General features: G+C 31.3%; 1 protein-coding gene across 1 annotated transcript in view; it reads right to left on the bottom strand.

Annotated features, from left to right (window-relative positions):
• Window positions 1–15568, bottom strand: part of LOC131843991 (uncharacterized) — a 391676-nt gene that overhangs the window by 42625 nt on the left and 333483 nt on the right. The window contains exon 10 of the mRNA XM_059192779.1: window positions 554–696. Within this exon, the coding sequence (XP_059048762.1) occupies window positions 554–696 (143 nt within the window). The remainder of the gene's footprint in view (window positions 1–553; window positions 697–15568) is intronic.

Genomic DNA, 15568 nt, shown 5'->3' with positions numbered 1-15568 from the left:
ATGTTCTGTCACTAGACTGCTAGCTACATTTTGGTAGGAAATAAGACTGAGGACCTGAGGAGTAAAGAGTATCACGTATCGCCGTGATGTGCTATAGAGGACGTCTTTCCATCATGTGGGTCAAAACGTTAATTACTGACATCCAAACTCTCCCATACTCACGCAACATACATATAATAACATTTTGCTTTCACCTATTCTGTCATTCTACGTTACACTACTACGTGACTCTATGTTACGTACTACGTTTTTAGTACGTATGTACTTTCACTCCTATACGTTACGGTTACTTTTTGTTTACCTCTAAATGTTTTAAGTTTATTTGGTTTAATATCAGCATCGTATTTTATTTGACCGATATCATATATACTTTAAGTTGGGGGTCTGCTGATATGTATTACAGATTATACCTATCTCAGACACCATATTCTCATGGCAATTGTTTATTATTGTAATTTTGCATTATATTATGCAAACATACATGTCATTGTATTTGTTGCTGTCCATGTCTATAAGGAGAAAATAAATAATTACTGTAATAAAATGTACTCACATGGTCCCAGGGTCATCACCGAGCGGCTCCTCAACGAACGACACGTGCTTCGTTCTTCTACTCTTGGGCCTGAACTCGAGCTTGTTGGCGCAGCCCTTGTTCGCCTTGGTCCTCGCCTCGAAGATCACATGTGGGTGTTTCTGCTGAAACGAACCGACATACACGTGTCCTTGTTAATTATTGTGGTAGTTACAACTTATATATACGTCTGAGATCACATTAACGGAAGGCCGAGGTAGAATTTGTGAATGTAACTATTTTTAACTCATCTCCATTATTCTTCAGGGCTTCTACTCTGGAGAGAGAATCAGATTTCAATTTTAATTTAAACTATTTTGGTACTGTTCTTTTGAAAGGTAATCAAGATTAAACTGAATAACAATGTTATAAATTAATTAAATTCAATAATAATGTTAGTTAGTGCTGTCGTAGAACACCAAATAAGGACTTATAAAGTATTTCTGAGTATAAAAAGATGCAAAATTGCTCAGTCTAATATATTTGGATCAGAAATAGTTCCCAAATTACACAAGTTAGTTTTGCCGTTACATATGTCTATAAAAATCTGAGCCGTAATTCAAAGCTTTTCTATATGAGATCAACGCATTACTTTTCTTTTGCGCCTAGCGATTAATATATGTATAATTTTCCCACCTACATCATTTCACACCAGTCATTGAGCTTCTTGACGTTTTCAAATTATGCAAATATTTTAATTAGCGTTTTATTTATCGCTAAAAAACTGTCATTATCTATATATTCATGCCTAGTCACTTCCAAGACAAACAGTGTAATAAAATACTACTACAGTATTTTTTTAATTATATAACTTTTCTAATTTAATCTGTGATATTGTAATTCATATGAACGAAATTGAATTAATTTCATTTTAAATTACGAAGTAATTTTGTTCGTATATTAAAGGTAATATAATTTAAATTAACTCAAATTTATCTCGTAATTTATGAAGGTCCTGGCTGAAATACGTCGCCATGCTAATGTTATCCTACTCAAATATCCTTATGTATAAATGAGGCACGATATAAACAGGACGGAGGGGTAATAATAAACTCCACAGATAAAATCAACGGTCAATAAATGTCAAAATAAATGCATGACACTTGATGATTATCTTCCAATTTATCGCCTCTATCTGTTGGATCATGAGTGAAGAGGCGAATCATGTTAAAAGTTCTAAAGTTTACTTATTTTGGTAATAATAAACTCCATAGATAAAATCAACGGTCAATCTTTTAAATGTCAAAAAAAATGCATGACACTTGATGATTATCTTCCAATTTATCGCCTCTATCTGTTGGATCATGAGTGAAGAGGTTATCATGTTAACAGATTTCTCTAAAGTTTACTTATTTTCAGGGGGTTTAGATGCATGCGTTTTTCGAATAATTTTGGGACTGAGAAAAAGCTCAAATTGATTTTGATTTCGAACTATTGTAATGCTGTTAGCCACAACTGACCTTTATCAAACCTTTGGCCAAGCGATAGGGGACGAGTGCAGATGACAGTCCAAACCCGTGAAAGAACTTATGGTATGGCTGAAGGCCAACTTCTACCCGACGGATACGACTTAAGTCTGAAAGCACCGTTAGGTGTTCGAACCTCGTTTCAAGCCGTCATAATTTCGATCCCCGTTTAAATTGGACTGGGGATCGATCGGAGGGATAAAGTTGGATGGAAGCAAACGATTGAATATATGTACTTTATACGGAATCCGATAGATCAGCCCTACCAGTGGAGTCGTTCGTAGATGCCTCAAAAAGATCCTTTATGCCCTCTAAGTGACACCAAAAATTCTGCTCTATATTGTCTCCTTGTAAATTCAAAATCGAATGTGACACTAATGTCTTTAGTGTCCCAGACGTCCTTGAATTTGTTGACTTATCGCGGGTCATTGTCGCTTGTCAACGTCGAGAAAATCTTATTTAAGGTCTAAATTATCAAAACCCTAAGCAGAGTTTCGATTATTGTTATTAGTTAATTTTTTTTTAACTTATATATCATTTTTTTAGCTTAATTGGTTCTTAATTGGTATATATGTTAAACTTGGTTTTAAGGTTTTTGTTTTCACATACAGGATTGCCTCAAATAAGAATAATAATATCTTAGAACGATGTAGTCCATCTACATAAGCGCCATCTAGCTGTATCGTGCGAGGAATCGAACCCGCGACCATAGGAAACAAGGCGGTGTGCTCAACCGCTGACCACCGAGACCGTATGTTCAAATAAAACAACACAACACACCACTCCACAATTCCTTCCAAGCACTCAACGGTTGACTGAAGAATCGGAAGATATTTACTTTTTAAATCATATGTGTATATAATTTAGAAATTAAATTTGTACCATGGAAGACGTACCCAAAAAGAGGGACTCGTTGCTACACAAAAGTTTAAAAATAATAATAAAAAATTGTTTGTTAGTTTATGATTCTTTTTTGTATTATTTTTTTTAAACTTTTGAGTTTATTGCACATTGTGTAAATATATTTTTTAATTTTTCGAGTTAAGATCCGGTAAAAAATATAAATAACGTATAAACTGCAAGGTTTTCATTTCCACCACCATTTCAGATCTTGGATTCAATTCTCAAAATGGCGCTGACACGATATTTTCCCTCCTAATTGCTCTGTGATTGGTATTGTTTTATTATTCGCGAAGAGTATTTTGAATTTCGAATATTAAATATTCGTTTATACCTACCCACATTGAATTGATCCAATTTCAATTTAAAACAACAAAGGTTCTATTTGAATGCCTATATTTTGTCGACTGTTTTTCTTTTTTTTTTTCCTTGGAACGAAATCGGGAGCAAGGGCCAAGTCGATTGAAAACAAACATTTAGATTATAAACAAGTTTGTTATTATTATCAACTAGTAGACTGAAGAGACGTTGTTGTACCTATTTAAATTTTAATAATTTTATTCTGTTGTGAAATACTTTCTTTTATGAAGTTTACTTAAAAATTCTCATTTTAATCTATATACATATATATTTACTAGATGTAACTGACGACATTTTAATAGTCCTTTCTAACCTGTTTTATAAAATTCATATTAATATTATAAATGCGAAAGTGTATCTACATATATATAGGCCTGTCGCCTTTCACGATTAAATGCCTAAACGAGTCTACATATATAAAATTCGTTTTAAAAATAGAATATATCACAATATATAGATAAATTCGGTAATAGGTAATAAATCTAAATGTCAAATTTTAGTTTTCTAGATATTGTAGTTTTATATGTATAATAATAATGAGTACATGCCGGGATCTTACCACGTTTTATTTTTATTCAATTCCCGATATTTAGGGAAGATTTTAATAGAAATGTATTGTATAAAAAAAAATGTTAATATCCCGTGATTTACTAATTTGACAGCGTTTTACCTATGTTTATTCAATAAATTTTATGAATACTCTACAAATTCGAAATAATGGATTGTGAAATAGAAACTGAAAAAGATGGAATAAATTGAAAAAGATCATATTTTTAGATAAACTCAGTATTTCATGATATACGTTAATAAAATGTTAATAATTGTCAGTGTGGCCAGACGAGTGTATAAATAAATAGTTTTTATTCAGTGTTACCCGCACAAAATACATAATAAAAACAAAATTGAACAGCGAATCACGTCCGCGCCGTGAAAGGTTTCGCAGTTATAAGAGATGAAAGCGTTCATAATTCTTTCAAAGAAACCTGAGCAGTGTGCGCGATTAAAAAAAATATATTGGAGTTTTTGGGTTCATTCGTGTATGATTATTCAAATACTGCTTCTGTACGAGTTTATTTCTAGTGTACTTTTCGTTTAAGAGGCTTTATACAACCAGCCCTACAATATTACTTGGTACTTATTCACTTGTGATTGAATTCGTTAAACTTAAGTGTATGTGGATGCGAAACGATTACGAAACCATTTGAATGATGTACGGATTTGAATATATTCATTTTTAGATTTGGTTTTTGTGGTATATCAATAGCGCGTACATTAAGCACTTTGCTTAATACTTCGCTAGCAACGGGGACGAGAGTCCGGGGGGAGCGGGAGGACGCGATCGACCGGTGACATTATTATGAAGCCTATATACACGCGAACATAACGTAATAAAAAATTGTATTTATCTTAAATCTTTAGAAAATAAATAAGTACGTAAATTCATCTTAATTTCAATCCGTAATATTTGTATAACTACGTACAAAACTTATATCAAAATATCTTTAGTAGAGCTAGTACATGTTTACAAAAATATAGGTAGATTAATTTTTTAATTCAAATTAGGGAGAATAGAGTGATATCCAGTATATGCTATTGCATTCTAATCAGTGACCTTAACCCGTTTCAATACGTAATGCGTAACCAGTTTTTTTATTAATTATTTTTTATAACACAATAAATGCCCTCCGATGTTTTATTTTTGTTGTCGTCTTATTTATCATCGATAAATATTTAGACGCGGATACATTTGTAGTCTAATTATTATATAATATATCTAAGTTATTTAGTATTTTACCTCAACTGAACTTGCCGCATACCCACTCAATTACTAATAATTGTTCAAATGTTATTCTAGATTGTGTTGCTTGTTTGGTAATCAAAAAATCATTTGTTGGTATAGTTAAAAAGTAAGTACAGTAAGTTGTAATATAATTTTACAACTTAGTAAAGTAAGTTATAATATGATTTGTATGCTTGTCATAAATTTAGCATATAAGTAATTTATTATATTATATACGGCCCTGTGTATAATTTTGTAAGTCATTGTTGTTTTTAATAATAAATATATAAATATTCTAATATAATTACAGTTGCATATGAATGACTAAATTTAATTTGTAACATTGTATATATATTATATGTAGATATTTTATCAGTTTATAAATATTATTTAACTGGTAACACTGAATTAAATCAATTGGACAGTTTATTGAAACGAACGCTGTAAAAATTCTTACTTACATAGTGTAGACGGAGAATAGAGTCGACCATTTACTTTTTATAACATTTTGTCTACTTTTCCTTTACTGCTCATAGTTTACAAACTTTTTTACGGGACACCGCTGTGGTGGCGCCACTGTGCAATATGGCGGCGGTCAAAATGAAAAATGGCGTCAATTTACCGGGTAAACGCGGCTAAATTGGATATTTCTCACGGTCTGCACCCCGTTGTGGATATTTCGTATGTTTTTTGCTTGTCGAGTTTACTTTGGGCTTTTCCGTGGCGAGCACAGATGCAGCATTGTTCTAGAGGTCATTTGAATAGGTACCTATTTTAACCCGCCTCAAATTTTCATCGTCAAGTTTTTACTGCGGCCGAACATTGTTTTTGCGAAATTTCATGTTATGTGTTACATTTTAAGATTATAAAGAATGTTGTAGTTATTGTGATATTTAATTAATATATTATAGTTTTTAATATATTAAATTATAAATACAATTTATGTAATATATAATTTGATCTTTGATTTGTCTTATATAATTTAATTTATTTTCTTTATTTTAGGAAGAGTAACGGTGTAATTTTACAGGTTGCTAATCATATTGAAGTATTATTGGTCTAAAATACAGTTTTAGAAATATCCATCCTTGTTTGTTATTTGATATATATATACATTTGATAATAATAATAATAATCTTAGCAGAATTCACAGAGCGCCATCTAGTCTAGTTAAGATAGATTAAGCTTGTATTATGGGTATTGAGTAACTGATACAAATACATAAATATATATCTTTTCGTAAATACATAGAAAACACCCAGAAAGACACAAAAATCGTACGCATGAATACAAAATGTTTGTGTCGTCGAGGAATCGAACCCGCGACCCTCGAAGATAAACCGCTAGACCACCGATGCCGTCAATGTCATTTTTTTATATGAATAGAATGTTAGGTCAATGCTGTAAAATATGTGGGGATCCTATCAATCAAGTATCAAATTTCTAAATATATATAACTCAAAGGTGACTCTGACATAGTGATCTATCAACGCACAGCCCAAACCACTGGACGGATCGGGCTGAAATTTAGCATGCAGGTTGATGTTATGACGTAGGCATCGGCTAAGAAAGGTTTTTGATTAATTCTACCCCCAAGGGGATAAAATAGGAGATGAAAATTTGTATGAAACTTTGTCAATTTTAAACTGATCGGGCTGAGACTTTGCATACATAAAGCTACTATGACGTAGGCATCTCCTATGAAAGAATTTTGATAAATTCCACCCCTAAGGGGATAAATTAACGCGAGCGAAGCCGCGGGCAAAAGCTAGTATATATATACATACAGTTTGCCGTTGTATAGTAACTGGCGGCTGATTGGCCCCGCTAAGAGTTCTGATGCAGTAATTAACGCGGGCCCCACTAAGCACCGAACTTGTTTTAATGAGAAAACTTTCTGCTCAGATCCAATCATACATACTCTTCATTTTTATTGCTGGCGTTCGCTTCATCCGCTACTATTTCGCGATATGGAATATATATGGAAGTTATAGTTGCAATTAATGTAATATATATACATATATATATATATCTAATACTAGTTGACCCGTGCAACTTTGTCTGCGTTTCATTTCCCCACATTTTGCAATATTTTTCATGGCAGCTCCGCTCCTGTTGGTCATAGCGTTATGTTACGAGTATATAGCTTAAAGCCTTCGTGACATGTCCTGACATAGTAAAAAAAAGTCACTGTCGCTGTCTGTCCGTCCCTATGTATGCTTAAACCTTTAAAATTTTAGGATTTTGAAGTTTTTATTTAATAGATAGAGTGATTCTAGAGAAAGGTGTATATATACAATGCATGTACATCCGGGCGAAGCCGGGGCGAGTAGCTAGTCTTCTATAAATTTAAAAGAAGGTGTACTCACCTACACGGGCCTTAGACAAGTGTGGGAGAAGTTGTGCTGTGTGAAGATATTATTGAGAAGGTCAAGAATTTTCGAGAACTACGTTCAATCTTAAGCTTTGAATCTTACTAAACACAAAATCATTAGTGCTGAGTATGTTGAGTTAGATCAACAAACATGTTGGTATACTGCTTATGCCTTATGCCTTTTGCCTTATGCCATATTACACAAGAACAGATGTAAATTTAATAATGGCAAAATTTCGTCTAAAGTTTGCGCAGTATGCAAATTTTAACGCCCTAACTTAGGCTCATGTAAAACATTATTAAATATACTTTACTATTAAAGTTGTAATGTGCAGTCATCATAATAATGTAATTAATTACAATCAGAACAGCATCAAATATAAAAACGTGAAATAAGAATTTTGTAACACCTGTATAAAATCCGAGTAAGAGATTGGTTTGTACCATCGTGTAATCTTTTTTAATAGATATTTACTTTATTAATAATACAATATAATTATAAGAAAATATTGTATATAAAAAAATAAGCAATAAAAAAATCTCACAATACATCATTTATACATAATGTTCGAATCGAAAAGGTCAAATGGAATAATCGAATATGAAATCAAATGACACGATTCGATTTCATATTCGATAATTCTATTCAAAAAGTTACCGATTTTTGTATTTATCATACGAAATACAGATTACTACAATATTCTATTTATTTTTTAAATAACGCTTTTTTTTTAAATGTTGTTGAAGAAAAATTTAAATATTCATTGCAAAGTAACGTACAATGCAACTATTTTCGACATAGACAAATTGTTGCCCATCTTTATTGTTGTTTAAAATATATCGATACGTCGCTATAAACCGCTATCTACGGATGTTAGGGCAGAGCGTCTAGGACAGTGTTTCTCAACCTTTCTAGCGCCAAAGGCTAAGATTTCCTAGACCTAGACCCCCATATATAATATATAACAAACATAATTGTTCACTTAAAAAACTTAAATGACTTGTTTTAGGAAGAAATCACAATGAAACAAGAAACTTGCCATATTATTGCCTTATCATGCATAAGGTATGTCTTATCATGCCTTTCTAAAATACTTATGACCCCTCCCTTGTCACATACATAATTTAGGTATAACATTAAAAAAATTAATTGTTCACTTAAGGGAGGAACCACTAGATTATTCGTAATGAAACAGTAAGTAAATTTTCAAAGCATGAAAAACTGCAATTAATATTCCAAATAATTTGATTAAAGATTATTCTATATGAATTTATTATTTTAATTTAGAGATAATATACTTATTTAAGAATTTTCTTTTTCTTTAATTTTGGCACCGAAATCTAGTACTTATTGCATTTAAATGACTCGGAGGGCCTCGTATCGATTTTCCCCTTAAACTTGTATCGAGTCCATTTTAGAAATGCCCGGGCTGTAGAGCGTGAGCTATAACAGTTTGACAAACACAGTTCTTTGAAACAGTTCTGAATTCGGTGTTAGCTACCTGTATTAATATATTGAGTTAATAAGACAGTATTAATACATAAATTCCTTTCCAATTGCTCATGACTTCGGCTAAGATATAGCAAATAATAAAGTTAGTCAGCTACCCCGATCTTCACGTAAGACGTGCTTTTCTACTTAACATTAAAATAATTGTTTTTTTTTTAAACTATTTCGACCCACTCCCTAACAGGCCCCCACGTTGAGAACCACTGGTCTAGGTAGACTATTGAATATCGCGAGGAAGCCATTACTCAAGTCGAGCTACTCGGCCGTGCTCGTAAATAAAGCGCAGGTGCTGGAGTGCAACTCTTAAATTCACTACCTTCTAAATTAAATGTACTTGTGACATTATTGATACATTTGAAGAGATATTTATATAAATATCTCTTCAAATGTATCAATAATATTATTAACCAGGTCTTAACATGAATAATTATATAGCAAAATAGCTGTGTCACAGCTAGTTTGCTATATAAATATCTATAAACATATATATATATATATATATTAGACATATTTATTGTTTAGTATAGTAATAGAAATAGTCATCAATTTCTACATTCTTCTTCGGTACAGGTATTGTTTTCTATTATTTACTGAATAAACAACTATTCCAATATTCCATTTGAGTACGACTATGTAGAATTACAAAAAAAATTAATAACGCCTTATAAAATGTTTATTAACGCCATCTAGCGTCAAAAGTGGAAAATATTTATTACATTGTTACCAATTTATGTTCTCTGATTAGAGAAATTCTTTCACTGTTAGAAAGGTAATTAAAAAATGATAATTCCAGAGTAAGATAGACTTACGAGTATATCTATATAGAAAACTCACAAACTTACGAGGAGCAGAGCCACTAAACTTGTATTAAATAAGAACCATAACAAAACGTATTAATATAAACCGTTGTAAAATGAAATCTAACCAAACTCTAAATTACCTATAAACAAAAGTTTTAGATATATAATGTCATTTCGAACCGATCCTGCCCGTCCCTTCGATCCCACTCCTTTCTGTCATTGTCACTATGACGGATTAGCCCCATTTAAAGGGGACAATTCGACAAAAACTAGATTTTAAGGTGGTTAAGATTATAGAATAGAATAGAATAGAAAATCATTTATTCAAATAAACTTACATTGAAGCACTTTTGAATAGTCATAACATTTTTTTTTTTTAATCTACCGCTCATTCGGAATGCTGTCTCATCACAAGAAGAACAAGCAAGAAACTTGTGTGTTGCTCTTTTAAATAATTTATTCTTACTTACAATTTAAGTTTAAGTGTGTGAATACAAACCACCGATTAGCACTAATTCAATTAAATACTCAAAAAGAAAAAAATATTGAATACATAACCAACTGGTTAAACAATTAATAAGAGGAAATCAGTCATAGTGATTAGAGCAGACCAGTATAGAAATATATATAGAATAAAGGGGATAATTCGACAAAAACTGCCTAGATTTTAAGGTGGTTAAGATTATAGAAATATATATAGAAAGAGGATATAGGAGTACAATTCGTAAAATGTGTTCTTATTTTATATAAACTAATATTAAGAGTTAGTTTGTAATTAAAAAAGCGATTATAAATTATTTTACGTATATTATAAAGAGAAAGAGATAGAAAGTAAAGTTCAGAAATGTATTTAGAAAAACAAATTAGATAACCTTTTTTACATTCGTTTAAAGGTTGGACGGGTTGCTAACTAGTGATAAGATAAGGGCATAATAAGAATTTGTTTTTGCACTCTATTTCTCTGCTCAAAAAATTCTCGACTGATTTTTAAAATACTGTAATTTTCCAACGTGCGAGGAAACGAACCCGCAACTATTGGAAATAAAACGGTATAGTACAGTTCAAATATATAAACACTAAAAGAAAAACGTTTAAAATATCAAGTAAACATCTAGAGACGGTTTATTTAGGTAACCAACGGTTTAGGCTGTAAGATAAGTTTGTCCAATATTGTATAATTATATAACAATTGAACAATAAATTAACAACTCCTTGAAAACAACTTTGATAATTTTCACGAAAATTACAAGAGTTTTTGTTTAAGAGCACTTCGCTGTACAAAATTAATTTCATGCCCTGTGAACAGAGTAATATATGTTAATAGAAATGAGAGCTATAACGTTATATTGTACTTATCCGCTTCTGAAACTGCATCTGGCGATTATCATCGCAAAATATTCACAAGCTCGTGTAGCGCAGTTTAACTATATTAAAATTCCAAAGCAACCGTTTTATACAAATTGAGAACGCTACGAATGCGAAATGTCCAACTTACAACTATTTAACTTATTTGAAGCGAATTTTACATTTATAAGTTCTAACCAAAACACTGCTGAATATTTTCGAGGTGTAAACACTTCGAAAAATAATCAGCGCTATTTCGGTGGTGTGTATTTACGTGATAATGATTCATTTAGATATGTAAAAAATATTGTATATCTATCATATTATTTTCTACATGGAGAATTGAAACTTCGATGTATTGTACAAATGTTATCTTATATTTCGTAATTTTCTTTTTAATCTACATAATGTTTATAATAAGATTGATATTTCTTATTCTTATATTTTCATCTTATATATAAAATTCTCGTGTCACAGTTTTCGTTCCCATACTCCTCCGAAACGGCTTGACCGATTCTCATGAAATTTTGTGAGCGTATTGAGGTCTGAGAATCGGCCAACATCTATTTTTCATTCCCCTAAATGTTAGGGGTAGTCCAACCCTAATTTTTTTTTTTATTTTAAGGCAAAACAACGTTTGCCGGGACAGCTAGTAATTCAATAATATTCATTAACAGGATGGACTTTGTAGTGAATAGTCTGCGTGGATACTTATGTCGCACTTATTGTAGTTGCTTTGTAAGATTTGTTGTAGGGTAAGATCAGGCAGTGAAATCAAAGGGTTTATGGCATACATCATAGTCCTTCGAAATGCAATACATGGTATGGTATCACGGGTAGTATATGATGACCTAATGCCCATGATGCTATTCATTTATATATGTAAGTAACGGTTACCATTTAAACCACATGGTCTCTTTGATTGCCATAACAGTTATTTAAAAGAATTTATCCTATTTATTCCGCTACCCGCTCAGTTTAGTACCAATATAGTAGCCTTAAACATATCTCGTTAAGGTGTGCCCGAGGTTTGGTCCCACGAGGCTCGACCATGAGATGGCCTGTAGCATGGTTCGGGTCTCAGAACCATTCTATCTCCCATCCATCATCAAACATCAATCAACCATCATTCACAACCTCATTCTAATCAAACATAATCATCATCACCAACATATCCATACCACCATCATCAACATTCTCATACCATCATCATAAAAACCACCAACATCTTCATTGTTTTGTTATTTTGTTTTTGTTTTAACTTCATTTTGTTTTGTTCTTCTATTTTTGTTTTATATTGTTCTGTTTGTTGTTTCTTCATCTTCTCTATTATATTAATAATATTGTATTTATAAAAATGTATATATTTCAATAACGATACTCAAATTACACTTCTATTAAAATCATAACTTTGTAAATCCATATAAACTCTGCTGAACCGAGCATAAACCACAGGCGCAAACGCTAAAGGATTGGGTACAACAAAGAGATTCTCAGTTTAAAAAAAAAAAGTAGCCTTAAACACAGTAAATCAGGTGTAAGCCTTGCTTAAGATATATCGCTCGTTTTATGGGAGGTGGAAAGTGATTTTGAATAGTTGAAGATATCCACTCCAATATATAGGCTCCGCTAGCACGAATTTACAACATTATCCATTCTTGTGAGTGATTTAGTTGCTTTATAAATACCTTCACTATCACATTAGTTTCTATAATTGTTTTTACGGCCAAATATATGTTCTATGAAAATAAATCATATCAATATAATACATTTGAATAAACATTAGAGCCACATTAGGCTCTGTAATTTTTTTCTACCTAAGTTCATAACCAGATAAGTTCTATAGATATTGAATAAACCATACTAATATATTATTTAAGAAGTGTGTTTCTTGTTGTTCCCAAATATACAGTTGAACAGATTTTATGAAAATTTGACGTCTGATACTTTGATTAGAAGAACAGACATGGACCGTTTAAGTTTCAAAGAAAACAGACAAGGTCGTGGGTCATAGACAGTAATAAATAAACGACCCTGGACAAATTACAGTGCGATCTAAAAGAATTAAAAAATAATCCAGATATAAACTACTATTTAGTTTATATCTGGATAACTGGATAACTAGTAGGTACCTATAATGGGTACATATTTTATTTATTATTAAGTATTTTATTTAAAAAATATAAATAAAGTATGTACATTATTATACATATGTACATTGCGTATCTAAGAAACCAGAACTTATTACCTAGTATTTCTACTACATACTAAAGTTAAAATATATCTACATGCAGACGAATTTCCCACGCCGTCAAGAGATCGAGGCTGCAATATAAATAACCGTGAAATTATTGCGGTCTTTAAACCCTTGATAAAGAACAACGTAATTTAAGTAGTGCAGAGTTATGGGTTGGCGCGGATTATGCGGAGCGACACGGGAGCAACGGGATGCTGTAATGACGCCCATTCCAGGATCCTAACTGGCATGAGAGATGTGCCACTTTACAAGATAAGCCAATACGAAATTCTACCACTACACAAGTTTTATTTAGCAGATTAGCAGTAGAAATAGAAATAATACATATATTTCTACTATTTTTTAGTTAGTACTAAATGATCTTTGTAAAAAATAAATAGCAATGGGATGGAATGACGGAATAACCTAATGGAATAAGAGATGTGCCACTTTACAAGATAAGCCAATACGAAATTCTACCACTACACAAGTTTTATTTAGCAGATTAGCAGTAGAAATAGAAATAATACATATATTTCTACTATTTTTTTGTTAGTACTAAATGATCTTTGTAAAAAATATATAAGCGAAGGGATGCAATGACGGAATAACCTAATGGAATAAGAGATGTGCCACTTTACAAGATAATCCAATTCGAAATACTACCACTACACAAGTTTTATTTAGCAGATTAGCAGTAGAAAAAGATATAATACATATATTTCTACTATTTTTTTGTTAGTACTAAATGATCTATGTAAAAAATAAATAGCAATGGGATGGAATGACGGAATAACCTAATGGAATAAGAGATGTGCCACTTTACAAGATAAGCCAATACGAAATTCTACCACTACACAAGTTTTATTTAGCAGATTAGCAGTAGAAATAGAAATAATACATATATTTCTACTATTTTTTAGTTAGTACTAAATGATCTTTGTAAAAAATAAATAGCAATGGGATGGAATGACGGAATAACCTAATGGGATAAGAGATGTGCCAGTTTACAAGATAAGCCAATTCGAAATTCTACCACTACACAAGTTTTATTTAGCAGATTAGCAGTAGAAATAGAAATAATACATATATTTCTACTATTTTCGTGTTAGTACTAAATGATCTATCTAAAAAATAAATAGCAATGGGATGGAATGACAGAATAACCTAATGGAATAAGAGATGTGCCACTTTACAAGATAAGTTAATTCGAAATTCTACCACTACACAAGTATTATTTAGCAGATTAGCAGTAGAAATAGATATAATACATATGTTTCTACTAATATTTTGTTAACAACTACATTATTTAAAAAAAATTGATGATTAATAAAAATAAACAGTATAGGACGCTCTAATGACTCATGTAAGTTTATTGAGTGTTGTTTGTTGGTTTTTATGTAATTAAATATGTAGCATTCGTTATGTTATATTATTGGCTCACTGCACGCTTTGGTTTAAATAAATAAATAATTTAATTCCAGGCCTGTCACGAGATATGCGTCTCTTTCCAAAACACTACTGTACAAGTATTAGTAGAAATAGAAGTTATATTCATATTTCTACTAATTATATGTTAGTACTTAATGATGTAAGTATAAATAATTAAAAACGAGATGCTCAAAATCCGGGATCGCAATCAGCATGAGATATGTCACTTTACAAAATAAGCTATTAATCGAAATAAAAGATTTATAATTATTTCAACTATAATTTTAATTATTTCAACTATAATTTTAATTATTTCAACTATAATTTGTGAATATATAATAATGATTAGTAAATAAATAGCAACGGAGTATATAGATGACGTATATTTTGAGATTCTAACTGGCAAACTTTACAAAATAAGTATAGTAATTATTACTAATTTTATTTGTATTAATTTTACCACTACATAAGTTTTATTAAATAGATTTTTTTATATACTTAATTAAAATGACAAACAAGCTGAATGACGTTTTACCTAACGGTAATCTGTAACTGTTGCCTGTATATATGAACAATATTACGGACATCACGTTATCATGTGACAAACGTGATAACGTGATGTCACTACTCAAGCGTATTCTGAGGACAAAATCATGCCTCTTATGCTGTAATTTTCCGGTAGATATAATTAATCTAAGAGACGGTGCTGTCTCCCGGAACAATATTCAACGGATAGTTAGACAGAAATTAAGACCTATTTAGATAAATGTTTTAATACTGACTGGATGGGGGGAAA

This window comes from Achroia grisella, unplaced genomic scaffold, assembly GCF_030625045.1.
Source record: "Achroia grisella isolate CSIRO2021 unplaced genomic scaffold, CSIRO_AGI_Agris_v1 utg3600, whole genome shotgun sequence".
Lineage (NCBI taxonomy): Eukaryota > Metazoa > Arthropoda > Insecta > Lepidoptera > Pyralidae > Achroia > Achroia grisella.
The sequence above is the reverse complement of the archived record's forward strand: the minus strand, read 5'-3'. Positions and strand labels throughout refer to the sequence as shown.